At 44.5% G+C, this 22,021-nt stretch overlaps 1 protein-coding gene across 2 annotated transcripts in view; it reads left to right on the forward strand.

Annotated features, from left to right (window-relative positions):
* Positions 1-22,021, forward strand: part of DVL1 (dishevelled segment polarity protein 1) — an 83,945-nt gene that overhangs the window by 42,055 nt on the left and 19,869 nt on the right. For both annotated transcript variants that reach the window (XM_035557635.2, XM_035557636.2), the window contains exons 3-5: positions 1,314-1,435; positions 6,851-6,963; positions 17,170-17,308. In XM_035557635.2, the coding sequence (XP_035413528.1) occupies positions 1,314-1,435; positions 6,851-6,963; positions 17,170-17,308 (374 nt within the window). The remainder of the gene's footprint in view (positions 1-1,313; positions 1,436-6,850; positions 6,964-17,169; positions 17,309-22,021) is intronic.

A 22,021-nucleotide genomic window follows, 5' to 3' on the forward strand; every position in this document is an offset into this window, starting at 1 on the left:
CATTTATGCATGTTAATTCTTCTGATCTACATTCCGCAAAATCGATAGTGTTCTGCCTTTCTACGTTAGGAAACCGAGGCACAGATGCTGATTTTCGTATCAGAAATTTACTGAATTATTGGCAGCAAAAGTGTACATTCAGCCAGGAATTTTTTCCAGCATTAGTAGGGTTTTGAGAAAATTGATGCAGAAAGCCACTTTCACCCAGGTGTGTAAAAGGATCTTTCAACACAAAGCATCTCTAGCCTTTTTTTGGGAAAAAAATTACAGAAAAGTAATAAATTAAGTGGATGGAGTCAGGTCTTACTAAAATGTAAGAGCCACTGTCAATCAGGTTATTATTATGAGCTCCAAATGAGGAGGATGGGGATAGGGAGACAGACTTGTTCGTCTTTCTCTCGTCTATTTATCTGCTAATTAGAGATGTCACAACAGGCATGGAGATGGCCTTGCTGTCCTGCATTTATTGGAAACGAGACTGAGTATAGAAAGCCTCTCGTGTGCCATGTCCGTACCTCGGACCCATCACCCAGCAGCCTCCCTCGTAGTAACTGAGGATGTTTTCAGGTCGTTGTGAATTACTGAAGGGTGCACGCTGCACAGCCTGGTGTTCGTGGTATGGCTGGAAAATGAATTTCCTCTCCTGCAGCTCGGCCTTAAGGGAATGCTAAGGGACAAAACGGGCCCAGGACGCACGAGTATGATGAACGTCAGGCGTCTGTTCCTCCAGATGTTTATGGCTCTTGAGACTGGTGGATTTTGTTTTTAGTGCAGACTCCTAATAGGGATGGGGGCAGCTCTGAGATACGGTGCTTGGTCCAGACCAAATTTTGAATTTTCCTACATTTGAGGGTCCTTGTCTAAGAAGTTGTAGTACTGGGGCATCGTGCTGTCAAGTTTCAGGTTTGGGTTTTTATTTTTGTCAGGACAAAACCAGGCTGAAAGCGCAGCATTGCAACGTGCGTGCATTTTGCAAGGAATGCTGACGATTTGCATGCTTAGGAAACTCCGAGGGTGCTGTAATGACAAGTGACGCGCGCACGTGCACTCCCTGCCCCGAGTGCTCGCTTGTTCCGAGAGGAGGAAAACCTCTGTGGTGTTCCCTGCGTATCCTGGCTGGTGGAGTTCTTGTGCTGAGGCTGAATGTAACCTGATTTTGTGGAAGATTGGCAGGAATCCGTCCAAGTAGGCACTAAGCACTTCCTTTCCTCTCTTAGATAATCACAGAGTGCACAGCAAAGCAGTGGCTGACCACCTGTCGGAACGGAGAAACTCGTACAAATGTGTGTAATTCTCTTTTTTTCTCTTGACAGCTGGTCCTGGCTGAAAGCTCCCACTCCGACACAGGCTCGCAGTGCACCGAGAGCCACGCAGACCTTCCGCCTCCCATCGAGAGAACAGGTGGCATCGGAGACTCCCGGCCTCCGTCCTTCCAGTAAGAGCAAGTTGTCTTTTTTTCCTTTTTTAAACCAAAAAAACACAGTTCCTATCTGTTTCTTGCCCACATTCCTCCTTGCTTCTGCAAGCTGACCATTTATTGGTACTGGTAGAAAAATAGTGTACTTGGTAGAACTGAGGAGTTAAAAGGGAGGTGGGAAGAAAAGGAATCTGTCACTGTTGGAATGAAATATATATCCTACGTGTCTTCTGTGTTCTTAAACCTTACACACACCAAGCCTATACACTGCTAAACTTCAAGCAGTTCAAGTTCTGAATTTCACCACTTACCGTTATTTTAAAATGTGGTGAATGCAAAGAGAGACTTTGAACTGTGGATCAAGAAGCAGAAAATAATGTGAGCTGATGCACAGCGAGTAAAAGTGATGGATATTCAAGCTTCTGCAAGGGCTGGTACAGCGCTGGAGCGCCCACATCAGAGCAGAAACCAACGTTCCTGTCTCCTGTGCTAGCTGCCAGAAAGCTCTGCTTATTTTTTTCTCCACGGATAACCAGATGGTGGTATTCTCCGAGGTTTTCGTGCATCTGTTGTAAATTTGGCGTTAATGTCCAGAAGCCCTCTTTCTCTATGTATAGTAAATAAATCTGCCCCATCTTTCCTACGGCATAAAAAGTGGCATTTGCTTAGCTAAACTGAGCTTTTGGGGCCTCTCAGGTCTTCGACTTGGCAGAGTTTCTCGTGCTCGTCACATCTGTGAGCGCTGACGCTCTCAGTTGAGCCCTTTTTGCTGCAGGGATCAGAGTGTCAGGCAGCCCTAGGATGTAGGGATTAACATCTGCTGCATTTTCCAATCTTGGCTGGCACCTTGCGTTTTGCTCTGAATCGCTGACATGAACAAATAGCCAGAAGGATGGGCTGATGCAGGGAGCACAGCCCCGGTGCTAGCGCGGCAGTGGTTTGCATGTTTTGAGAAGGAAACCCAGCCTTGATGTGCCCGTTGTGACGTGTTTCCACTGCTTTCTGAGATATCTCGTGCCTGGAAGAGCCCTGAGTGTTCTCTGCGAGTCTTTTACAGATAAATGGTTTCTATGGGGGACAAGAAATCTTGACAAGAGAAAAATACAAACCCTGCCTGACACTGGGCTTTTAGCAAGGGTTTTACTGCCCTCGTGCGTCCAGGAATTGCTTTGTGTTGGCTAGGGAAGGCTTCAGGGAGCGTAGTCACATGGCTTGCAAGCATAAGTAGTTCTTTGTCTTCCTGACCTGTACCTAAAGGTAATAACTGCGAGATCTTTTTAAAAAACTAGTTATATTGTAAGTCAGGCACAAGAGTGTGCTTGCGGAACCACACTGCTAATAATCGTGTGTTTCAGACCGGAGAAGTTTAAGCTGTGATGTGGTGCACCTGCTGCACTCCAGCATCCTACAGCTCCCGTCGGTGTCGTCGTGCCGTCAGTAAGCACGCAGGGCTGCAGGTGATGGTGTCTGCACGTTGCGAAGCAAACGTGGGAGGCCTCAGAGAGGTGAAGTAACTTACACAGGTCATGCTGAGTCAGGAGTAGCAGCACAGGAGGTCGTGTTTCCTGGCTTGTGTTCTTGTTCCCAGATGAACTGCCTTCCTTCTTTCTCTCTCCTCCACCCCTCCGTCTCTTCTTGTTTCAAAATGCAGTACAGAATCTGGCTTGTGGGTCGGCCTTCTGGTCGGAAACTTGTTCTCCCTTAATGCTCTTTTTGATTCTTCTCTTCACACTTGAATCTCTTAACATTTTGTAGTGTTTTCTGTTCTTGGGATTTGTCTTTCAGTCCAGAAGTGAGTCTAATGATGCCCTAACCTTATTTTCGTAGCACACGGCAGAGTATTTCACTCGGTTATTTGGCACGAAGCCACTTCATTCTGTTTAGCTATTAGCATTTCATCTAAAATGACATCTATTCTAGATGTAAAGATTCCAAGGGATAATGAATTCCCTGGATTTTGAAATGGTTTGTTTCTCTTGGATAAACTAAGTAGAGCTGCTCACATTTTTCATTATAAAGCGTGGTTTCCAGAGCTTGCATCATGACTGTAGTTCACTCCTTACTCACTTACAATTCTTTGGCATTCTTCTAAATGCTGTATCTTGGGATTTTGGTGTGGTGATTCTGCAATAGTGTGTTTAGAGCCATTTCTGCACTCTGTGTGCTTGGAAAGTGTTTCCTGGTAAGAGATGAGTAGTGCAACCCTGTAACCTGCACAGCCCAAACCTGAGTATTGCTGTTTGTTCACCTATCACGTTCCTTTCTGAGAGAGACTTACCTTCCTGGCTCCTAAATCCCTGAGGGGTTTTTTAAACGCAATTAAACCTAACAGATCTGTCATCTCCTGTCTTCCTTCTTCACTGATGATTGGGGCCTTATTTATATAAGAAGCCCCAACCAAGCTAGGCGTTGTGTAACTGTACAAACAAAAATGTTCCTGGTCTACAAAGCCTACAAGAAATGGATGGAGCAGGCAGGCAGGCAGGCCATACCATCCCAGGGAATGAGATAATTACCAGATGCGAGGAGGTAATCTCAACTAAGCTGTCTGACAGCACTGATACTTCGCTTCAGCATTGATTCAATGCAAAGAAAATTTACTTTTTCCCTCCCTGGTGAGGGTTCTGAAGCTCAGCCTGTATTTCGTGCTCCGCCACTTCTGCTCAGTGGTTGCCAAATCTGCGTTGGTCTGAATGGGTGAGGCTGCTCCTGGGTTAGTGGTGGAGGTGCAGGAGTGAGCTGAGCAGAGTGACCTCAGAGCTGCCTTACTGCCACTGGCACACAGCACTTGGGCTTGTGCACTGGAAATTGAATTGAACTGAGTTCACTCAGCAATGAGAGAGAAACAAGCCAGCTGCAAGGTTCTTTCTGGGCCCTTCGTTAGGCTGTACACCACCTTCTGTAAGCTGCTTTAGCCGGGGGAATGGTTTAGGGCTGGATAGTAACAGCAGTAGTCACGAGATGGTGCTGCTGAGATGGCCGGGAGCCTCGCAGGCTGGCTAGCACAGCTCCCAGCTCCCTTCTTTGTGTGTGGTGCTGCCTTAGGAAATGGTCAGCCCCTTTCCCTTTCAGTTTTGCTGGCAGGAGAAATGCAAAGGTACCTGTGACCACACTGAAATACCTGCTCACATGTCGGTAGCCTCACCAGGGCTTAAAGCGTGCATTCAAATGTTTTCTTGACTAACAGCCTCTATTTCCTAACTGCTGTGGTGGGCATGTCAGTACATCTCATTCATACAAGGAAAGCGTGTGGGTGTGCAGTTGCAGAAGGCTTTTCAACAATCCTCTTCAATGCAATGCTGTGCACGTGTGCTCGCTCTGTTCCAGCTGATGTTCACTGCTTGGGACGGTCCCTCAGTGCGTGCCCAGCCGTCAGGGTGTGCAGTAAGGAAATGTCCAAGACTAGCCTTAGAGAAAAGACTCTTGGTGAGCACAGTGGTGTTCTGGTGGAGTGGCAAGGAAAGAGGGCAGGAACAGCAGCAGAAATATGTGCTAGCAGCAAACTTCTGGACTGAGGTTCTTGGTGAGAACATCCTTGTACGAGGTCTCAGAGGTACTGTGCTCTGCTTTCATCAGTGAAGAAAGCCGCCAAGATTCATGTGAGTTCCCCGCGTGCTTTACACCGTTCCTGTGCCTGAGTAAAGAGGGTGCAAGTTGTAGATACAAGCAAATAATTTGGGGGAAAGAAAAGTCTCTTGCCTAACCTCTTCTGGTTTCATGCTTAAGAGCAAAAATGAAGTACAGAAGCTCTTAATGAATTAATGTGCTGCCCAAATCCCTTAATCTTTCATCTCGACTGTCACTCGGTTGACACATCGCAGCAGGCCAGAACCTGAACCAGGAACCTCTGTCTGGTGCCACTGTCAGGCCCCGGAGACTCACCATATCCACTTGGCTTGGGCTCACGCGCTCCAGGAGTCACTTCTCGGTTTGGTGCCAATGTTCCTGCTTTCTTAGTTTCTAGAAACTGAGTTCAGAAGGGCTGGGTTCTCACTCCACCTGATGGGGGGAAAAGAAGCTGCAAGTCCTTGGGGTGTATGGTAGGAAGGCTCTTTTTTTAGCTCTTCCACGAAAAACCATGGGGCCAGTTGGTTAGATCCTGGGCATCTGCATTAAATATGTGTGGCAGGGCATGCCTGGAGTTGTAGGAGCAATGTGTCGATGACTGGTGCTTTGGTGGAAGTGTGCTGGTGGCCAGTGGGTGTGCACAAGGAGGACCTGTCGGGCGTGAATAACAGATGCGAGGGGCAGATGTGGTCGGGGACTGCTTTTCGGTGGGTGCTGCTTGCGGGAGAGCGAGGAGGAGCATCAACAGCAACTTTTTAAGAGAAAACTTCCACAGCAGGGCATTAGCCTATGTCAGATCCCAATGGCCCTTCACAGGGACTTAGTAGGGTAAGCATTCTGCGGCACTGGCAGAGCTGTGGAGCTTTCAGACGGCTGAGAACATGAGGAAAGGGCCAGGGTCTCTCTGAGTGTTTCACAGACACGCACTTAATTATTTCGAGCTTTGCCATGACTTGCAAGACTTGAGCCTTCAAGGTCAGCGTTCTATATTAAACGTGGCTGCAGTAAGGTATGGCTTCTGCCCTTTGGCTGACAGCAAGCCGCAGGGGTAGCTCAGGTTATGGTCAGGGAAACAAGCCTTGGTGAGGTGAACAAGCACTTCAGGAAGTGTGCTGAAACACAGGGTTTGGTTTTAAAATATATATATGGATGTTGCAGAAAAGGTGACAGTTCACGGTCCCAGTACTTCCTTGAGAATAAGCCCCTGGTAGAGCATGTCCTCTGCTGGAGGAGTTCATGCGTATTTCCATGTGTTTCTTGGATTGTGATCTTTGGAATGCCCATGGAAGGATTTGAGAGATGCATAGGAACTTGGCGGGGGTTGGAGGCTGAGATGAGTTTTAGGGTTGGCAAGTTTTCTTCTTCCAAAAAACAGCATTGTGAGTTTGTTCTTGTGTTAGGCAGGTATGCTGCAGGTTTGTGATATTAGAGCTGTCATTGTGGGACTGTGCTGAAATCCCATGTCCTGTGAGAGTATCAGCAGCTAAAGCTGTTTTGTTGTTGTCGTCTCAGCGCCTGCTAAAATCATCCCTTTTCTTAGCCCACCAGCAGGCTTTTTTCATATAGAAATTCCATGCAACAGTCCTGTGGCAGCTTTTTCAATGTTACGATGATGCTTCCTGTGCAAATAGCACTGTGTCTCAGGGCATGGATATTGAACTGTCTTTTGAACTGTCTTGGGGGTGAACAGAGCAGTTTGGGGACCTTGTGCTGCAGCTGCCAAGGCTGCAGCTAATCCTCATAACAATTTTCTGGCTTCTAAGCCAATATGCTCACAAATGCAACTGTTTTTATCAAAAAGAAATGAGGAAAAAAAAAAAGAAAAAAAGATGACTCCACTGTTTCTTCCTATGTGTTTTCTAACAGCCCAAATGCTGCCAGCAGCCGGGATGGACTGGACAATGAAACAGGAACAGAGTCGGTTATTAGCCACCGGCGAGACAGACATCGACGGAGGAATAGAGAAGGGCATGAGGATGGTGAGTCCTATGTCATTTTTCCCCTTTTTCTTTATTTTTTGTATGTTAAGCTTTCAGAGCAGCAACTACTTCTGCATGGGTACTGCAGAAGAGAAGTGTGTATACATTTCTGCATACTTTCAGGGACCATTATTATGATTTTAATGGAAGAATTTGATAATTGCTTTGAGACACTTTGAAGTTCAGCATTTGCTAAGAGGTCTGGATAACCTGCAGTCAAGTGGCAGGGAGATTCTTTTTGACAATATACAGAACTTCCTGTAGTATTAGAAGACAATTAGCCTGGAGATGAATAACAACTTAGCCAGTGTGAGCTCTGTACCATCATGGCTAGACAGCCTTATTCAAGTTTGCTCACTTAAAGGAAGAACATAGCACCTGTACGATGTGTTGGGAGTTGGAGGGGCTTAGTCTTAGTATTTTAGCATTGCAAGGTCTGAGCCCAAATCCTCTGAAATAATTTCTGTCGACTTCTCTAGGCTTGGATCAGCAGTAGTGTTTTTTGCTGGTATAACTACAGCACGTTGGCTGAAGATCCTTTTTTTAAACATATGTGCAGCCAAAGCACACACATAAACTACAGAACTTCATCTCTTGCCTCTAGTCTGTACATCAAAGTAAGCTTGTTTGTTCATTTGTTGCCAGACAAGAATTTCCAGGCTTAATTAAGAATTAATAGATGCCACCCATTGAGTCTAAAACGGTCCAGAATATGGAATACTTGGGCCCAAGAGATGCCATCACAGCCTTTATTCACAGCTCCACCCACTGAAGTAATTGCCTCCAGTTGGAAAAGCAGAAGTCGCCTATATGCTGTGTGCTAGAAGCAGGTGTCTTTCTGCTCCTTTAACCCTTCCAGCCTGTAAGTGACTCAGGGTGAATGAAAATTACTCAAATAGTGGGTGGAGCAGAGAGCTGTCGGCATGGTATTGACTGCAGATTCCTGTGGGAATCACAAAAAGAGGGAGAATCTTTTAATAGTGTTGTGGCAAAAGCTTGTTACTGGAAGAATGTTAAAAGGTGATTTTTTTTTTTAACATTGGTTTGTTGCCTGCCTCCTTTCTCGCTTCCTCCCACTCTTCTTAGAAGTGCCTTTGTGAGCCTGATAAAAGGGAAGCGTAGCCAGACAGACTTCTTGGTCTCGTTTTTTCTTCCCTCTACCCCTGGTTGTTCTCCCTCATTCTGCATTCCAGAAGAAGAGAAGGAAAGTGCTGGGATCCTCCCTAGGTTGTCTGCCTCCTTTTCTTTTCTTTTTTTTTTTTCATCTGTCTGTCTAAAAGGCAGGATTTCTGGATATATTCCTGTATGCTTTGATCTCTTAGGTTCTGTAGCTCATTGCGCTGAAAAGAAAGCGACTCAGCCAAATGTCCCTGTGAAAGGATGCTCTTGTCTTGACCTCCTGTGCATTATGATTCCTGCGTGTTACACTCAGGTCAGGCCTGGAATCTTACAGGAAAAATATGTCGAAGTTTCTACAGAACGTGATTCCATTGTAGAACCAGGTTATGTCAATTTACCTCAAGAACATTGGCCATGTTTGCTATAGGCTGTCTTAGAAGTTGTTACGGTTAATTTCTAGCTCTCTGTGCAGGGTTTCTTTTTGTTAGAGGCTTAATCCTTTAAGGTGCTGAGTTACACTTGACATTGCTGATTGCCCTTCATTCCTGCTCCGGCTCTTCTGTGCTCATTCAGTGTATGGCAGCGCGAAGCCCCGAGGGCTGCTCACCAAAGAGCTAAAAATACCCTCGTCTTCACATCTGCCTACCTGTCTGAAGTGCATTATCCTTTGCATTCGTGTGTGTCCCTCCCTCCCTTGCTAGCTTGATGTGGCCAGAGCACGTGTTGAAGGCTGCCTGTGGCTTCGGTGAGTGGCTCTGTGTTATTACAGCTGAAACCGGCTTCAGCTTCGGGAGAGGCAGCTGAGGGATCGTGCACCTCTCTGCTCGGTTTTGGAAGATGCTTCTGCTTTCTTCTGCTCTAGGGAACATCCCCTGGGCTTATCAATGTCTCTTTTGACTGTGTGGGTCTCTGAGTGGAGAGGAGCTGCAAGGAACCCAGCTGTCTGGGTTTGTGAGGCTCTGGGCAAACAGTTCCTGTTCTACCTCAGTCCACGTGTGTGCTTTTTGGTCTCAGTGAGGCCTGCACACTGGGACTTCAACCTGTGCTCTTATTTACCAAAACTCATATTTCACACTAACTTACTGTGTGATAATTCTTGGTGCTGAAATAGGGGCCTGCATCTTCAGAGGGTTTGGGAAACCTTAACTGGTTACTAAATGGTCGTTGCCAACCCCTTAGGAGACGGATGGATTGGAAAATTTGCCAGATTTACTGATGGTATGGAGTTTATGTTACGTTTTTATCCCGCTCAAGCTAATGTATGTTCTGCCATGGACATTTATGGCAGCAGAGCTGGTTGTTGGATGACTGGGCTAGGGCCATAATGTTGATTGCTTTCATGGCATTGCTGTGGCACAGGAGTTCGTGGCTTCCAGCAGCCTGAAACTAGTGCATGCTTTTCCCTTTAGCTACAAATGGGATAAAATTTCCTCCTTTTCCTGTCAGTCTAAGCTGTGCTCAGGCAAGAACATGTCACTCAGTTATGCAAACATTACCTGTTCTCAGAACAATTTAAGCCTCTCATCTGAAGCAAGCTATCCATATGAGCTGAGTTTTGTTAGCATGCATAAAGCAAGGACAACTGCTGTATCATTTTGGTCCCATGAAATGTATTTTTTAATGTCCATAATATTTCTGTGGTTGTAATAAGATTTTATTTAAAAACCAAAGCCAACCAGTGTGTTATTTTCAGTTGAAAGCACGTCTCCAGAATGCATAGTTCAGCACTTGTATCCTGACTGCCACTTAAATAAAATTAGAAGTGGGATACCCTTATCATGGAGAAGGAGTTTAAGGCCTCATTATAACAAAGGTCATATATAAGCAGAGTTTTTCTTTTTGTGAGTCTTCATGTCTTCTTTGCATGGAGCACAGTCGGATGTAAAATGGGGAAACAGCGATAGGAAAAGGGGGACAAAGGTGGGGGGGGCAGCGAGGTTGTGACACCTGGTTCACAGCCAGTTTCAGGGGCAGGAGCTGCGTGCATCGCTTGTCGTTATGCAATAGCGTAAATCCTCCTTTCCCTGCAGAAAGAAGGAAATGCAGTTTGTCTGTTTGATCTCGTCCTGTAGAGGCTTGCTGAAGTAACACCAAAATTACAGCTCTAATAATTCATAGAGAGGTAGGATGAGTGATCTTCATTGGGGCACTGCATTACTCACGGGTTTGTTCCAGGGCTATTAATTATGCAGAGTAGCCAAGACGTATGTACAGTGCTGTCAGCTACAGCACCATGTCGTGTTCCTAACTGAGCTCGTTATTGGTGTAAGGGGAATGACAAACAATTCCCCATCCACTGCACAGCTCCGTCAGGAGTAGATAGCGTTTCTTCAGTGTGTTACTGGTAGCAAACCCACTTGTTCATCCCTTTTCTGTAAATTTTAGGAAATCGTTCTCTGCTAATGGGAACACAAACGGTTAATGAGGTCATATATGCAGAGCACACTTACTCTTGTACGCGGGTATTCAGTAAGGCTGGGGAAACAGTGAAGGATCAGCAAGCAGAGGTGTAATTTTTTTTCCAGTGAATTGCCTACATTTTAATTTGCTGTATTATTCTCATTTTTCAAGCATGAGGTTTCTCCCCAAGAGTGCAAGAGGAAAGGGTTTTAGCTCTGATCCTACTGTTCTATTCTTAACGAGGTTAATAATGCAAACTAGCTGAGAAGGATGAGCTCTGTCAGGTGAGCATGGACAAAGTTACCCTGTGTGTGTGTGTATATATATATATATATATATGTATGTATATATATTTTAAAGCATAATGGTGATTAAGCTGTGGAGGCTACATGTGCAGAGAAGTGATTTTTTTTTTTTTTTGGAGAGACTTTGTATCCAAAGGGGCTTTTGTCCAAGCTGGGAATATGTCTTTTCCTGATCACCTTTCACATTAATTAGTAGCAAAACAATCCTTGGCATTAGCTTCAAATAAAATTAGGCTGAAAGGGCTGAGCTGTCAATATGTCAGGGCTCCACTTTCTCTCTTAAAACAACAAGAGTCCGTGTTGCTTTGGAAAGTTGACAACGTCCTATTAAGTGAAAGGAGAGTGAGGATCTTAATTAGGAACGTGGGAGGTCTGCCTGGCACATGTTCTGGGGACCCCTCACTGACTGGAACAAAGCTTCCCCTGACCATTTCCTGAGGAGGAGTGGGAAAAGGGACCGTGGAAGTTCTAATTAGGGAGGTAATTAAGGGACAAGTTTTCTTTGGCATTGGAGAATGTTTTACAGCTACTGCTTGTTTTTTTTTTTAACAAGTCTGCAGATGTCAAGTGTCGACACTGGTGTTTCAACACTGAGTTTGCTGTGTGGTGAACTGAACTACTGTGCAGCCAGCTGAAAGACGCTGGGCAGGGACATGTGCTTTGGGAAGCTCCTGATGTGCGGATCCCCAAACATTTGGGAGGAGGAGCGGTTCCTGCTACAGTATGTATGTACCATACCGTGGTAAAGGACTGCACCTACCAAACAGTTGCAATGGGAACTTGAACAGTGCTAGCTCAACATAAGGATTTCTCAGCAGTTGTTTCTCCGTAAAGACTCTGCACAGATCAGGTTGCAAGTCTTCGTTAACAAAGTGGTAACACGTTTCACGTTAATAATTGGTAAAGACTCTCTGTATTGGTGAGGATCGGAAGCTCTGTTGTTTTTTGTCTTAACTGTGAGCTTGGCTATGACTTCCTCCTGAAACACTCTCACCTTTGTTCTTTGCAGGGTTATGGAGCCCTCTTTACAGCTTCCTTGAGCAGATGCTGCTCCACTGTTTCCCGCTTTCAAAGCTTGTTTGATTTTGTACTTTGATGTGCTTTTGTCCCTCAGGCAGGACCAACTTTGCTGTTGATAAAAGTCAAGGAGGGCATACTTTAACCTCCTAGGCTATGCTTTGTTCTAATCTCTGTGACACACTGAAAGGCTTTTGTCAGACAGTCTCAATGGACTCTGTCATCCCCTAATGAAGAAACAGGAGCAGGAGGTCAACAGGGCAGAAAGTCCCTGGTTATTAGTGGGACAGGCATTGAACCAGAGCAGAGAGTGAGTCTTGTTTAGACTAAGGACGTGGATACCTGGGAGTACTTTGTGAGTAAAACACACAATCATGGTTCATGAAAGTAGTTATTGAAGTATAATAACTGACCCCCACACCCCGAACAGCGTTGGCTAAATTAGAAAAAAACTTAGAAAAGGGATTTTTTATTGGCTAGACAGATTTCAGAAACTTTATGGATTTAAATATGTACCTGAGTTACGCAGGAAAACTTTTCCTGTGAATTCAAAACTATCTGGTGCTGTTTGGGAGGTGTAAAACATTGAAACTGAAGTGTTTGCATACTGGTAAAGCCACTTTCATCTATTGGAGCTGTGTATAGGAGCTTTTCTATGCAAGAAATTCTAGGTCAAACAGGAAATAGGTGAAGAGGAAGCCTTCTGTTTTGTTTTGTTGAACATTTAACAGAGAAGATACAGCTGGAAAAAGGAAATGGAAAAATGTAAACAGTGCAGTGAAATCGTCTGATATAATGTATAAGCCAGGGGTGTTTTAGTTTGAATATCTAGAAGTATGGATGTTGTTCTCAACTATCAGTGCCCCTTCAGATGCACAGAATGAGACTAAAAGCCCTTCTTTTTACATCGCAGCTGTTCGCCCCTTCCAGCTCCAGCTGCATCCAGCTGTGCACTGGCTTTTAGGGAGGCAAGGGAGTGAACCTTTTAGGGTGCTCAGAGAACAATTCCCTTCTATTTTTGGTTTATAGCAGATGATAACGAGACGAGTCATAAACTGAAGTTTTAATTTACCCAGGCAGGCCAACACATTGCTAATCAGAAGCTTTTAAAGGTGTATGTTTATATTATGAATATATTTAATAATTATAATAACATACGACTAATATAGTAAATTTATATTTGATAAAAGAAATCACTACAGGAAGTTTAAGTGTTAAAGAGGGAAAAGGGAGGGAAGCTGTGTTTAGTTACAGGCCTTTTCTTTGAATCTCTGTAGTGGGACGAGGTTTGGCTGCCTGGATGTGGCATCCAGGAAAGAATTCGCACATCCAGATACTTGGGAACTGGCACCTTGCTTCCTTTAGCCAAAAATTAGGGATTGAAGGTCCTTCAACATCTCATTCTGTTAGCAGTGTTTTGGCTGTTGCTTTTGCTGTTTGGAAAGGACTTAAAGGTACCAACAAGCTTCTGCTGATGCAGTGTTCGGGTCTGACTTCAGCACTTCAGGTGCAGCCCTGCTGCCAGCAGCAAAATCACATTTCGGATCCAGTCATGGCAGGCAGACAAAATGCTTATGTTACTGCCATCATCCATCCAGCTCAGCCTGTCTGTGCCTTTCACTGTCTTTGTACCAGTGCTTATGAGGACTGTGTAAAATGGTCTCATGGCGGCCTGCAGCTCCCTCACGAGGGGAGCGGAGGGGCAGGCACTGAGCTCTGCTCTCTGGGGACAGTGACAGGACCCGAGGGAATGGCATGGAGCTGGGACAGGGGAGGGTCAGGCTGGGTGTTAGGAAAAGGTTCTGCACCCAGAGAGTGGTTGGGCACTTCAACAGGCTCCCCGGGGACATGGTCTCGGCCCTGAGTGTGCCAGAGTTCAAAAAGTGTTTGGACAGCGCTCTCAGACACATGGTTAGATTTTTGCGGGGTCCTGCGTGGAGCCAGGAGTTGGACTCGATGCTCCTTGTGGCTCCCTTCCAGCTGGGGATGTTCTGTCATTCCACAATTGCTTCTGCTAGATGCAATTTGTCGCAAGCTACTCCAGGAGCAGCTGCAGCCTGCCCAGGCCCCAGAGGAATTCATCCCCCGCAGGAGCACTTTGTCTCCGCAGGTGGTTTTCCAGCAGACCTCTGAACCGGCCGCCACTTGATAAGCGCCTGCGTGGCGCTGAGGTGACCCCAGGCACCACCACAGCAGCACCCCCACGGCCTGCTCTGCCGCCAGCGGCCGCCCTGAGGGAGATCGCCCACAGGGAGGGCAAGAGGTGGCTGCCATCAGGGGCCGTGAGGGCTGAGTGAGGAGCTGCAGGGCAGAAACGGGGCTGCTACTGCCTGAAAGCCTGAGGAAATGCTCTGACGGTGAGGGGAGGATGAGAGCGTTGCTGTGCAGCTCTGTAGACGGGTCACGGTCTGAGGGAAAAACAGGGGAAAGAAGATTGCTTCGACGTTAGATGGGGATTTTCCTCAGGAGGAGAAGGTATGCTTTCAACTTGCTTTTCCATATGAGGCATTTAAACTTCATGGAGTCCTGTTAAAAAGCACTGCTTCATTCTTGCCTGAGCGAGAAAGCGATCTGTGACCCTAGGAGAGTCTGATCGTGTGGCAAAAACATCCCGGGTGAAGTTAGAGGGTTCTTAATCTCTGAAGAGCTTGGATCAAAACCTTGGAATAGTTTGGTAAATGTTTTAAATTTAGCATCTGAGGTGCTGTGTAGTAATACCACACAGGAATGTTGAGACCGTTGTAGTATTAAACCTCACTGCCATTAATGAAGCTGAAAGCAAGCACTAATACCATCACCATACATTTGTCTGAGTTCCCTGGGCTTGTGAGGAGCACCCGGTGAGACGGGCTGGCAGAAAGAGCCCAGGGAGAGGGCAGTGAAAAAGGTGTGTGACAAAATCGCAATATCCCTTGCAAGGACCATCCTTTTAAGTGTCCTGTCTTAATGAATTCATGACGTACTGCGTTTTATCTGTGTTTGTTCTGAAAACCCAGTCAAAGAATGTGAATGTCACAAGTGGTGTCACCAGCTGATGAGGCCACTGGAACGAGTCAGATGCTATCCAAAAGCACAGCCCTGCGTGTCTTGCTGTGGGTATTCACATTCAGCTCAAGTGGAGTTCCTAAGCAGTCAGTGCCCTTATTTTGTGTGGTGAAACTGAGGTACTCAGTATAAAAATGACCTAATGCACACTGGATCTAAACAAAATCTGAAAGTTTGGGTGATTATTACTACATTTAGGGAGTTTATGTCCATGTTAATGTATTGCAGCATTGGTAAGATCCCCAGATGGATGCTTCCCAGTCTCTTGAATTTGGATCCTGCCATATGGAACCCACTGCGGTGGAGCCTTCCCTGGGATTCATAGGCTGCAGCACTGCCTCCATCCTTGACCTTTTGGGCACAACCTTTGCACAGAAATCTTTGCACAGAAATGGGACCTTGCATCTCTGTTGCCTGAGGCTCTCAGGACTGGTGCTGGCATTCACTGCTGAGTGAATTTTGAGGCACACTTTGCAGCATTCCAGCCATGTGAGTCCTCAGAGTTAATAGTGCATCCCTTGGGGACAGCCAGGCATTCAGACCTACCCGATATACAGGCCATGGCATTGTTTCAGACTGCAATTCTGGCGTTCTTTGCCTGACACAGGAAATGTGCAGGCTGAGGGGAACATAGCCATGGATGCCATTTCCACGCCCTGGCTCTCTTGGTATTCACGATTATTCTTTTGATGCTGGAAAATCCTCATTAAGCACTAAGCATCACTTGCCTTAAATTTTTTCTGTTGCTTTAGTTGAGAAGCAAAAGAATGAAAGTTCAGCGTTTTCACTGCCAGATGTAGATTATCTAGCAGAGCAACACTGTCCTACAGAGGTACTGCTATTTCACTGGAAGGTGATGTACTAAAGAAAACACTTTGGGTGTTTGCACAGCCTGTTTGAGGTAGCATTCAGCTGGTTAAAAATTCTGTCTGGTCTTAAAATTGTCCTCTGCGTGAAAATTTGCCCTTGAGAACTAACAAGTGTGGAACGTCAATGTGGACCATTAATTCTTCATAGTGGTGTGAACAGATCACGCTTATGTCTGGGATAAATTATTTGCCTGATAGTGAATCAGGAAGGTGTTGGAGACTCCATATGAGACATCAGCAGTCCCAGTCCGACTGATAGGAACACAAGTCAGAGCTCCAAGAGCTCTATTCCAGCTCTTATTTCTTATAAGAAATGCTGATTAAAACAATACTATGGAGTCAGAAAGCTTATATGTGAGCCTGATGCTAGGCAGTCAGAGCTGGGTGACAGCTGAATTACTTTATTCCTCAGTGGCATAAATATAAATTTTGAATAAAGTTTGCTTAGAGGCAGCATGAGAATAGTCTTTTTAGGGTGCTAGCAGGAAATAAATTCAGATTTGGAGTTTGGAAGCTTCTTACTCATAGTGAAACACCAGACAGCAGGTGTCCAGTGGTTTGGAACATGGAAAACAAATCTCCTGTGCAAATCATCTGACTTACAGACAGAATTTCATCTACTGGATGTATTTGGCAATGGACTCTGAATTGCAAATTCAATAAAGCAGCAATCTGCTCACGGACAGTTAAGGACAAAAAATTTCCTGATAAGGTGACCCACGAGGGGTGAGATGTGACACATTGAGGATGTCCTAGTTTGGACATCTGTGATGGGGGAGACAGCACTGGCCATTTCCAGTGGGCCCTTGAGACAACCGCCTGCTGATGAGCAGAGGTGCCCCCCCATGCCAGGCTGCTGCATAAATAGAGAATAGTTTTGTGGAAAAAAATTACAAACATGCTGGCAACTTTCTTTCTGGGTTGCATGCCTGATAATGATCAAAGCCAAATATAAATAATCTGTGATAATAGAAGCATGCTGCCTAAGAAGTTGTTCTGAAGTACCTTATGCACGTGGAATGGTTTCTGTGCTGCTTGGCATACTCATACCAAGCTCAAATTGTGTTGTCTGCTGCTTTTCCAGGATCTTTGTGTGTACCTTTCTTTTGACATCAAGTGCTCAAGGCCAATCTAATTCATTTTCTAGCACTGTTAGTGTACTCGTTCGTGCCTGTTACTTCTGCCTTTATCTGTTTATGGCATGCCCACAAACTGAGCCATAGGCAAAGGAAAAAGTTAGGAAAAAGGAAGGTAGGCAGGCAGGCCAGGGTGCTGGATCCAGCAGTTGAATGAAATCAGGTGCTGCAAAGAGCTTGGTTTCTGCATCAGGATCCTCCTGCAGAGTTGGCTGCAACTCACAGTATGACTTCAGTGCTACTCGCAGTGCTGTTCCATTTCTTCCTTGCTCTTCCTCTTTGCCTGGTAATACTCCATTTATTTCCTTTTCACAGTCCCTCGGATCAATGGCCATCCCAAACTGGACAGACATCGCGAGCACCCTCCTGGTTATGACAGCTCTTCTACCATGATGAGTAGTGAGCTGGAATCCAGCAGCTTCATTGACTCCGATGATGATGACAACACAAGCAGGTAGGGCATTGCCATAGTGACTGAGCTCTTAAATACTGTTTGTGTCTGTTTCCCAGCCACTAGACCGTGTATCTGGGCCTTTCTGAACATGCTAACTGGCAAGATGAAAAGAATTACGTATTTTTTTCCATTTTTTTAAATTTTATTTTCCTGCTAGGTATGATTTGAGGACTGCTAATTCGTCAGTAACATGTTGAATATAATCACTGCTCCAAGAAAAAATGCTAACTTACTGGGATCCCTATCCAAGCTGCCAACAGGCGCAGTTCCAATTAAGAGAAAAGTTCTGTTCCTGTTACTTTTCTTTCCTTTTAATAGCAAGAACGATTACATTTTAAAATCAAAGCACTATGCAACTGTCTACCTATTTGTGAAGTAATGATGTGAGTATTGTAACAAAATACCTTCATCGTGGATTCCGAATAAGTATGTACTTAACTAAAGCAGAATTGTAAAGGAATTCCTATATAATTGGATAGTCTGAGATCTGTGAGCTGTAGAGGAATTCATCAAAGCTAATGCTATTGCAAAGGCAGGCTGTGATGCCACATATTTACTTCTTAATTATTTTTTTCTTTTCATGCAGACAAATAGTGTGGTGAATTATTCCTTGTTTTTTTTTTTTTTTAAATCCTCTACATTTCAAGACATCCTTGTTAATTTTTAAAGAATACTTTTGTTCTTTAAAATGTTTATGGGCTGATAAATTTCTCAGAGTCAAACTATAAATTTTTAAAAATGCAAAATCAATCAAAACTAAGGTTGTTCATTTGGCCTCAGTGACAGCATTCTCTCAACACTCCCCTTAGAGTTATTAAAGAATCCCATACAGCCAGATGGGCTATGAAAACCCCTTACAGACCTCTATGAACTGTCAAACGTTACAGATCTGGTGGTTTTTAACTACAGATGTCTATGAACAAAAAAGGTGCAACACAATATTCTTAAATTTTAGGTAGAAGGGAAATAAATAGCAAAGAGCAACTAGTCCTGGAGATATTTAAACATTTGCCTTGTTTACAAACAGCTGAGTGGCTTACTGAACTCAGTGGATCTACTTGGTCTTGCAGTTAGTCATGGCTTAAATGCCTGTTGAGGAACAGCAGTTCCTTCAACCTCTGCTCCAAGGCTGGGCGTTCCAAAGGGTTGAAAAGGTAACTAAATGAATGTTTAAGATTTGGTTCAGAATTAGGTTTCAGAACTTATTTTGTAGTTACGGTGAAGTTGCCAACACTTGAAGACACAGAAAGTCAGTTGTCTGGGTGCTTTGTAGTTCACGTGGATATTTATATGCATAAAGGGTTGGCAAGATCAGTAATTAATGGGAATGCACTCCGAGCCTTCCCAAAGCCTTTAGGGCTTTTAACTCCCCCTATTTTGAAAAAAACAAACAAACAAAAAAAAGCAAAACACAAAACAGCACAAACCCAACAACAACCCTGCAGGTGATTTTGCTTTTTTATCAATAAATGAATCATTTCCGTGGCAGCAAGATATGCAGTGGGGCAGGGTTAGCACAGTCAGGGTGGCCACTGAAGTGTATCGTCCTGGACCCAGCTAAATCTTTCTGTCTGTATGAATAACGAAAAGCTTCCTGCGTCTGACCTGTGAAGAAAGAGACTCTTCGAAGCTGCTGCGGAGGCCTTTTCCTTTCTAGGCTAGGGCAGAAGCTCTTGGCACCCAGAATAGCTGCCAGGCCAGCTAGTCAGGAAGAGCAGCTAAATGGAATGCTCCGAGGTATGCTGTTGTGTTACACCGATGATGTTCCCGAGCAGATGAGAGATTGTGCTGGCAGGGAGAAGTTTTCTTTAGAGGCAAATCCAGCCAAATAGAAAATCGAGCATGCTCCAGATCTGCTGGAGACACGGAGGCCTGGGGAAAACAAGGTTGAAGGGGGTAAGTTTGTTTACTAACAGCCGATGAACTTTAGGGTCAGGACCTGCATTGTAAAGAAGGCTGTACACAGGGGAGGTCACTGAGAGAAATCAGCTGTGAAGGATGTTACTGCCTTAGAAGCAACGAGCTTGAGGATGCTTTTCTAATAGTGTATGTTTGTCATTGTTGTGTTTTATTTTTATCTTGGAGCAGTGCAGCAGAGTGGGTTAAATTCTTGTCCAAGAAGCCCTGTGTGCACTAAGGGACATGTTTTGGTGATGGGACTCAGGGCGATGGTTGGACTTCATGATCCTGAAGGTGCTCTCCAACCTAAACAGTTCTCTCATTCATTTTCTTAGAGAGAAAGAACAATTTTTTGTTTCATTGACTCAATTTATTCTCAGATATTACAGGACAATACAGCTCTTCACATTCCTTTTGCTTCTCTGTGTTAAATTTCTACTTTTAAGCTGAGTTGTTTTTAACAAGATTTGTTTGACACATTTTACCTGTATGGCATGAGACATCCTACTTATAATACAGGCAAATCTCTTGTCAGAAATCCTCTAAGTATAGTGGCAGTTTAATTGTCTTCTCTAATTGTGGGAACAGAAACTGGGTGTTTTGATTAATCTTTTCTTTTGGGATGTAGGAAAAGAAACAAAATGTTTCTTCTTGAAAGGAATCATCCAAGGAACATGATTGCAATAATTTTATTTCCTTTGTCGTCAGAATATGCAATAATTGAATGTTAGTCTTATTTGCAGGCACTAGGTGGTATTTTGAATACAGATTGATGTACGGAGCTTAAACTTTTCAGTCTCATTTCTGTCTTCTGTTAAGCAAATAAATGTCTAGCAAATGTGAAGTGTGAGGCAGGAGGATTATTGTCAGCAACTTGCAATTAGTGTTCTCAGTTCAATGTAACTAATGGAATTAACTGTGAAAAAAATTGATTGCGTTTATTTCTCATTTAAGAGATTAAAGTTAGTTCTTTTAAAGCTGTATGGATAAACTTTTTAACAAGTTTTTTTTTTTTTACATTTTTTCCTTCCTTTGGAATTGTTTTCAATAATCATAAGCAATAATCATTATTTCTGTTTTAAATCTTTCCTGTGGGACTTATTAGCCTTTGTGTTAGAAGTGTAGTTGGGGTTTTGGCCAGCTAGAGCAGGAAATTGGTGGTTATGATTCCAGATTTTTTGCATCCTTTTTTTTCCCAAAAGCTCAAATATACCTCCTTCTTCACTCTTCAGTTTGTAGAAATCATTCAGCGAACCATTTGCTGAAACTCTTCTGTTCCTGTCCCTTCCTATCCCTCATTTCCACAACGTGCTATCCAGATAAAACTCATTGTCTGGAAAGCAGAGGGAGAATTTTGCCACTGGGTGAATTTCGTGATCTCCTGCTGCGGGCAGGTGTGACTTTCAGTATAGGTTTTCTCTCCATTTTCCTTCTCTACTCTGTGGAAATTGCAAACTTAGAATTGCTTTTTACAATAGGCAGTGTTAGCCAGAGGCATTACCCCTTTCAGGGACACAGTAATGAGAAACTGAATAAATGAAAAGATGTGTATGAATTTTAATGAATCCTCTTTATCCACAGTAACCAGGAGAGGATTCCATTTTGAAAAAGTTGGGGACAGGCAGTGCTGCACACTCCTTAGGTGACACCACTGGGATAAACCCCATAAAATATGATACAGCAGTAGGCAAAATACGTGTGTAAGCAACAAAAACCAACTGCCTGGCTGCTGTGAGTGACTCTGAAGTGTGATTATAGTAGCCAGAAGGGCAGATAAAATTTTATGGTTTTGTCCTTTCTGTTACGAGCTAGCCCAGCTGTTTCTGAAACGAGTGACAAGTCTTGCTGTGTTAGGGGAAAGCGCAGGGCTTTCACACTCCTGTCTGCAGAGGGAACAGAGTCTGCGAGCAGAGGGTTTGTTTGCAGGTGGGAGCGCTGAATTCATGCTCGAATCGGTGGAGGGCTGGCACTCCCATCTCTCGTACAGCCTTTGAAGACATCTTGGTGCCTGGCTTGTGTTCAGGCAGGAAAGCTCCCCCAGTCTTGTGACTTTGTTTTTTGCTGCCCTTCTCAAAGAGCAAGCAGGTTCACTGGGATGAGGGCAGCACGCGTTGCCTTTCTTTAGATTCTCCATAATTGTTGTGTGCTGGAAAATTGTAGCTTAATCCTACCGGTACTGAGATGATCTGGGAGAGAAGAGGAGGATAATGAAATCAGAGAGGAGATAGGAAGAGGGAGAATATTGGTAGTAAAATATAAGGGGGTTTTATGTCAGTCTTTGCCAGTACTTTCAAAAACAGTGGTGAATATTGAACAAGTCCGATTTTGGGAGCCCAGCACCTGAGAGACCTCTTTATTTTCCTTGTCAAAAAGGCTAGGTCTTAGAAACCAGGTGCTGTGAGCCGTTTCCATGGATGGAGAATTATCAAATCTTTGATCTCTTTTGAAAATCCCACCTCTTGGCTCCTTACATTATTTTGCCTTGCTGGGAGGGGAAAAAGGAGTGTGAGGTTAGCATGCCTGAAATACTTTTGTGAACTCAGAGAGAACGTCAAGATATTCATGCCCTCCAAGCAGTCTGTAATACGCAGCTGAGCATGTTTGACTAAAACATACATACTTCATGCAAGCTGGGTTTCCCAGTGTGCTGGGGTTGTCATCTCAAGACAGCAAGCTCCTTTGTGAGGTTGCTGGTATCGGGTTTTGCTTGGGGTATTGTAGCATTCCTGCATGCAGCTAGGACTTTGAAGACAGGGACGTGGCAAGTGGGAAGAAGACTGGCACTGTTTTCTTTGTGCCAGTGCCAGTTCAATT

The sequence above is a fragment of the Cygnus atratus genome, chromosome 21, assembly GCF_013377495.2.
Source record: "Cygnus atratus isolate AKBS03 ecotype Queensland, Australia chromosome 21, CAtr_DNAZoo_HiC_assembly, whole genome shotgun sequence".
Lineage (NCBI taxonomy): Eukaryota > Metazoa > Chordata > Aves > Anseriformes > Anatidae > Cygnus > Cygnus atratus.